Source organism: Sprattus sprattus (assembly GCF_963457725.1).
Source record: "Sprattus sprattus genome assembly, chromosome: 9".
Classification (NCBI taxonomy): Eukaryota; Metazoa; Chordata; class Actinopteri; order Clupeiformes; family Clupeidae; genus Sprattus; species Sprattus sprattus.
In genome coordinates this window covers 17,287,748-17,294,807 of record NC_137928.1, presented here as the reverse complement: position 1 = coordinate 17,294,807, position 7,060 = coordinate 17,287,748, and the positions used below count along the sequence as shown (strand labels likewise).

The 7,060-nt window shown below is 42.4% G+C and overlaps 1 protein-coding gene across 1 annotated transcript; it reads right to left on the bottom strand.

Annotated features, from left to right (window-relative positions):
- Positions 1 to 1,929: 1,929 nt before the first annotated feature.
- LOC308370334 (desmin-like) lies at positions 1,930 to 5,773 on the bottom strand (the record flags this gene model as incomplete). The annotated part of the gene is made up of 11 exons (XM_080844989.1): positions 1,930 to 2,123; positions 2,388 to 2,578; positions 2,669 to 2,793; positions 2,924 to 3,034; positions 3,152 to 3,262; positions 3,359 to 3,493; positions 3,588 to 3,683; positions 3,778 to 3,897; positions 4,161 to 4,310; positions 4,629 to 4,779; positions 5,559 to 5,773. 11 exons carry the CDS (start codon positions 5,771 to 5,773, stop codon positions 1,930 to 1,932), a joined length of 1,599 nt encoding a protein of 532 aa, XP_080701115.1.
- Between the last annotated feature and the right edge of the window lie 1,287 nt (positions 5,774 to 7,060).

Here is a 7,060-nt window from a genome sequence, read left to right as displayed (position 1 = left end):
GATTAAGGCATTTGTCATTGAAAAGATGTTTTTGCCGTCCTTCCTAGGGATCAGGTAAAAGTTTAATCTATCAGATGGTAAAAGGCTACTACGTTGCTCTGATTGGTTCTAGGTATCCAATTCAGCGAATAGGCATTTTCTTTCCTGGTTCGTTGAAACACGCCCCATAATCACAGCCCAAAGGTCCGGTATCAGACTCATATTCTGACTAGAATCATGAGTATGACATCGTCAGGCTAAATATTTCGAGCACTTTGACATATATTCGATTAAAACACCTAATTTTTTCTTTTTAATTTTTAACTAGGTGGCGCTATACATGTAATGACTGGTTATGGTATGAGTTGACATGGCCCCTTGACACAAACATACAAGAACAATTTGGCCCTCCAAGGCCCTACAGTTCTCGGAATATTCGAAGAAAACTGTACATGCGCTATACATGAAATAAGTGGTAGTGGAATGGTTGACGTGGCCTCTTAAGACCAACACGGTTTTTGACTTATTCACAGAAAACTGAATCGCCCCACCCTCTTTAAAAGGGGTCCAGTTCCGACGGGGGTGCAACGGATCAAACGAAAATCAGTGGTTCCACGCTAATCTAGTAAGGCTAAATGCCCACAAAATTTCATGCACCGCGGTGTTTTAGTGTCCCGGTGTTTCAGTGTCGCGCGGCGGTCATAATAATACAATACAATTTGATCTGTTCATATTGCTCTGAAATAATAACACTGAGCAGGTTTACCCATTCTTTTTCAGATTTGTAGAATTATGATGAATATTAGACATCTCATACATTGAATCAGCTTAACCTATGGTCAGATATGCCATCCATGCATTGTTTAAGTTGGTATCTTTGCATTGGTAGTCCAGTCTTTTTTTGGTCCAGTCATTTGTTGTCCCACTAAAAAGTGGTTTCATTATGGATGCAGCCCTGCATGGTGCGGGTGCTCGGGGTGTTTGGCATGTTCAAGTGGCAAGACGGCTCAGGATGTGGATGGAATGAGGACGTGGAACTCCTGTCTGCCTTCACCTTGCGGCACCAGAGCGCTGGCATGATGACTGCGGCTTCTCCTGTGGGTGACAGACTCTGCCTCAGGTATCTCTGTCTCTCTTTCTGTCTCTTTCTCTCTCTCACTGTAGCTCTCTCTGTCTCTCTCTCCCTCCCTCTCACTTGTTCAGTTTCTTTTTTCTCTCCCCCCTTTCTACTAATTCCATTGTTTCTTTCACCGCTGTTTTCTTATCAGGCATACTATACTGTACTTGTTCAACATGTAACCTCTCACTAATGGAGACATTTTTAACAGAAAAGAAATCTAAAGAGAGAGAGGAAGAGAGAGGGAAAGAGAGAGAAGAAGAGAATGATACAATGCCAATGGAGACATAAGACACAAGATTAAATATATGTAATACATATATCATATATATATATGATAAATATATGATAGATATATGTTTCTTCATTCTTTATGCCCTTTATTTTTATTACAATAGTTTCATATCCGCAGTTGATGCTTGCAGTTGTTGAATAAGCCCCAAGAAGTTTTCGCTTCCTCGAGGTGATATTGAGGTTTTTGTAAGGGTATGTTTAGATTTGATTTAATTAAATTACATTTATTTTAACTACATTCTTTTACTTTTACTCTCATGTTCTTATTGTAGAGGTCTTCTAGAAAATAATCATGTTTTTAGTTAGGGGAAATATACAAAATCATCAAGGCATGTCAGACTACCTTAAAGAGTCCAAGACTCTCAAGAAAACCCATGATAAAGTAATCACAACCCCTACAATGAACCACAGGACCAGAGAAATGGATACTGAGAGCTTTTATTTAATTCTTGCAAGGAAGCAGTAGTAAGGCACACGAAAACCTGGCTTTAAAAAACCTTCACAACCAGCTTTGAACACAGAGAGAGAGAGAGAAGCATTTAGCAAATGTAGACATCTTCATGGTATAGGTCAAAGGTTAGAGCCCAGACCCAGGGCCACCAGTGTGAGGTCAAGGGTGAGTGGACAGGGTAGGTCCCCCTATCACTCTTAACCTCTTCCTCATCAGCAGCTCCCTCAATGATGTATCTCCTCTCCTGTGTGTCACTCTCGAGGGTGTCGTCCTCGGTTTTAACTGTCCGGAGAGAAGGCAGAAGGAATCAAAATATGTAAAACTGATGTAAATATTTCAATGGATTACAATACATAGAGAATCTAGTATGTTACCAGCACACCCCATGATTTGAATCCCTTGAGATATGCTGTACACCATGTGTTTATATTGAGTTCACAGTGAGTGTGTGATTGGCGTTTGATGCTCCTGGTTACCTAATGAGCACGGTTTTCCTTTCAGTGATCTCCACAGCCTGCTCCAGGGAGTAGGCGGCGAGAGTCTGACCGTGGGCGCCATTTTCCAGACCGGCTCCAAGTCCCCCATTGGCAGCTCCACCGTTTCCAGCTCCTCCAGCCATTCCGTCTCCAATGGCCCCGAGACCCATAACTCTGCTTGCCCCAGCACTGATGGCACTCATGCCCATCACCCCCTGCACCATACTGGTGATGCGCATGTCTTCGCCCTCAATCAGCTTCCTGTTAGAGAAAGACACCACAGCATTGTTGGGCTCCATGGTGAAATATCATTTGTGTGGATCGGTGGATTGAATGAAACACCTCACATACCTGTATGTAGTAATCTCAATCTCCAGGCTCATCTTAACATTCAGCAAGTCCTGGTATTCCATGAGAAGCTGTGCGATTTTCCCCTTTGTGGTTTTCAGCTCCAACTGAAGAGCTTCGATCCTGGCCTAAATGGTGTATATACATTTATAAATCTTTGCAATGATACATTATGTCCCCTGACTAGTATTTTGTAGGCAAAAAAATAAACGTGCTTATCTAATCATCTCAGCTTTTAAAACAGTAATATGGACTCACATGGAGAGTCTCCAGCTCTTTCTTGTGTCTCTCTTGAGCTGCAAGAATCTGAGCCTCCAGACCCTCGTTTTTGGTCTTCAGACCATCCAAGTCCCTCTCTTTGCCTTGAATCTGTGGATATAGAAGTGCTTTTCAAGTCTATTTGCTGTGCACCTCTTGTCATTTGTAATGAAAGTGTTTTTAAATAGCTTGAGACATGCTGAAATGCAAGAGTAAAGGCAAACCTACATCTTTTTTAGCCGATGCGAGCTCCTCTCGTGCACCACGCACTTTGTCCACATGGTTTGTGGTTTTATTGTTTAAATCTTCGAATTTTGAATTATACCACGAGTCCATTTCCTAAAGAGGGAAAAAACACATTTCAAGTAAATATATGTTGATGTATATCAAATTAGCTCTAAATTATTCTGTAAAGGGCCTTTTTTAAAGTGGTACCTGAAGATTCTTTGCCGCGATGGTGTCATATTCTTGCTGAATCTGCTTAAGAGCAGCCGCGATGTCGGGGAGGGCAAAGGCGTCTCCGGCGGTGGCATGAGCAGAATAGATTTGTTTCATCAGGTCCTCGATTTCCTGAGGGAGTTTTATCATTTCACATCATTTATCAACTTCAAAATTGTGGCTTCATGTATCTTGGTGACTGGTGATAATGAATAAATAAACGTACCTCTCTTTGAATCCTCTTCAGGAACTCAATTTCGACCTCCAGGTTCTCAAGTTGTTTTTCCAGAGCAATGCGTGCGGAGGTGGCTGCGTCAACATCCTGTATGCACACGGTTGAAAGTAAGCCATTCCATAGTGGTCGACATATCAACTTAATTCATCTTAATCAATAATCCTGAAACTGCCAGTCTAACCGGTCGGAAGTTCTCGAGGTCCATCTCGGCCTTCCTCCTCAGTTCCACAGCTTCCTCGTATTTGGCCTTCATCATCTCCAGCTGTCCAGCCCTGGCGTCTTTGGCAGCAACAGCCAGGTCCTTAAAAATTGAGAGAAAATGATGAAAACATCAGTAGTTTGAGCACACAATTTGTACCAATAGATGTATGACCAGTTACCAATTTGGTATGTGTCTGTGAAGAATTTAAAATTAAAATCTGGCAAAAAAAAGTAGCCGTAGCCTCGGAAATGTGTCTGACACAGCTGTCAGTATGGGGTCGGTTTATGATCCGATTCATTTTTTTTTTTACAACCGGGCATGGGTCTACTAAGCAAGTATTTATGTAATTGAATCAGACATACCCGCTGCTTTCTCATTTGATCAGCAAACCTCCTGAGCTCTTTGAGCTGCTCCTCATACAGCATGCGCAGGCCCGTGGGCTTCAAGAATCGGTTCTGAAGGGCCTCGATTTCTGTCTCCAGCAGCTTATTCTGCTGCTCCAGAGACCGAACCTTTGGGGACAGGAGGAAACATACATTATGGCCCCTGTGTGCAAGCCGTACATGCTCGAATATGCTTGATGACCAAATAAGTACAAGTAAAGCCCTGCTCCGTCTTCACAGCCAGAAGGCGCATTTAAACACAGCCAGCCTGTGCCACACACTTTAACGGAAACAAATAAGACCAATTATGTCAAAGACGGGCCTAGAAAACATGAGTCGATTCCAAGAAAATCAAATAGGCTATGAATTAGTAACTGAAATTAAGTATTTGTGGGTAAATTGAACAGTGCTTTGGGGGCTCTGTTGGGGGGGGGGGAATCCACTGACCTTCTCGATGTATGCAGCCAGCCTGTCGTTCAGCACAACCATCTCGCTGCGCTGGCTGGTGCGAGTGCTGAGGAATTCTTGATTCTCAGCTGCAGCAGCTTCCAGATCTACCGCATCTCCTCCCACACAAACGGTGCCCATGCTTGCGCCGCTACTGTTCAACAAATGCATGAGAGTGAATTCGTTATCACAGCATGATATGACTGAATATGTATCAAAATGTGAGAAGTTTGGCTAAACCTTCCTTTAATTTTATCCTTTTAATCGCCCATTTTATTTTTATCACTGACAAACGTTTGAATTAAGTGTGTGATTTATTACACTTAAATAAAGTGGTCAGTCTGCTGTTGATCTAATGGCATCTCGTCGCGCTACTGGGGAATGCACATGGTGAAAGCTGCAAAGCGGGTGGAAAGTTGATTTAAGAATCAGGGGGACTGGCTTTCATAAACAATTTTAGTTATAGGCTATAATTGATTTAGTTTGAGAAAAGAATGCTTCTAGTCTTGGTAACAGTCTACCATTTTTGTCCTCTGCCAGCTCTACAATTCATGTCATGATGTGAAACAAAACATTGTCTCTAGATATTGATTGAACTTTATACCTATTTTGTGGCTAGTCTGGCCATTGTGGCTTGTACTTCTCACCTCAGATTGATCTGTGTGTTTGGATAAAGCTGACATGTTTTTGGCTGATATTAATGTCAAATTATGCTTTATAAATGGAACCCTCTGCGCTGACCTAACAAAGTACATTAGCCCTACATGTAGAACAGCATTATGCCGAACTAAATGGAGCAAGAAAATGGATCTATCTACCAGTTTTCCCACAGAGCCCTAGAGTCCTCACACACACAATTTGGGCTGACCTCAGTGGGGACTTAGATTGCGACCTGAGATACCCGGTGCTATCCCCCTGGTTGGTGCTTACCTTCCCATCAGGGGCTTGCGGGAGGAGGAGACTGTCCTGCGACCCATCGCCATGCCGTTGCCAGCTGCGGCCACGGCCGACCGGGAGTAGCTGGCAGCACGCTGCTGCCGGGGGTCCCTCCGGGATGGTGAAGGGCTAGACACCCTCACTTGGAGGGATGTTGATTCTTCAAAATGCCGACGGTACGAAGAAATCCTTTCTGGGCTGCGGCTCATCTTTGCTGCGTGCTGGGGCTCTGAATCTCTCTTTGTCGTTGCTCGGCCTTTCTTCTCTGGGAGCTGGAGAAGGTGGTTTGGATGTGGAGAGCTGGGCTGAGAAGTGCTGCTCCTTGGCTCTCTCCTCACCCTTCTTATACTCGAAGCCCAGCCCTAAACATGAGCCAGCACATCTGGAATGTCAAACCTCCACACCACACAGTGCCCGACCCGCCACAGAGCCTTCTACCAGGGGCCCGCCAGGAGATTGATGGGCCAAAATACTTTGAGGCAGCCAGGGCCATTAGGTTCAACAATGATATGATCAGCTCTGATGGGCACAGGAAAGATATATTGTATGTAGGCCACAGCCTTTCGCCATGGTTCCCCTATGCAGCGAGAGCAAGATAGAGTTAGGAGCAGGTGGATGGGAGGTAAGGGGGTATAAGTGTGAAATTTAGGCATAAATACTAAGGGTTATTAGATTAGGATTATGATACACATGGAAAACCAAAGCATACAGTATCCTTATTTCCTTAACACATACAGTACTGTACAACAAAAACAGGTACTGAAATCCCTATTGGTCTTTTTCATTTATTTTAGTATGCTTAAAATGTTTTACAATTACAACTGTGATACAGACAGTTATTTACATTTGCAAATTTTTGCTTATTTCAAATTATTAATTATTTATCATTATTAACCAATTCATCATTGCCAGTTCTATCCTTCCCTTTTCCTAGGCTTTTAGACAATATCACTATTATTTTTATAATTCCTCAACTATTTATTTATTTAACTTGTAAGGGACCATGTACAATATAAAACATAAATGTTACTATTTGATGCATTGTAGCAGATTTTTCACTTTGACTTTGCTAATTTTTGCTTTATCCCAAATTATTTAACCAATTCATCATTTCCAGCTCCCTCCTTCCCTTTCTCTAGGCTTTTAGCCAATATAACTATTATTTTTATAATTTCTTTACTATTTATGTATTTTATTTCTAAGGGACCACGTACAATATTACACTTAAATGTTACCATTTGATGCATTGTAGCAGATTTTTCACTTTGACTTTAATAGAACTACTATTCTTTATGTCATCTGGTAGGGCGTTCCACTGAGCAGAGGCTTTCACAGAGAAAGCTGACTGCCCAAAGGCAGTGCTACAAAACGGTACAGTACAATCTCTGGAAGCTATATTCTTGTGGATTTTACACTTATCCAGTGTTATCCCAGTGAAAGTGAACAAAAAGGAGGGGTACAACCATTTAAAATTATTTACGCTAGACACATTTGAG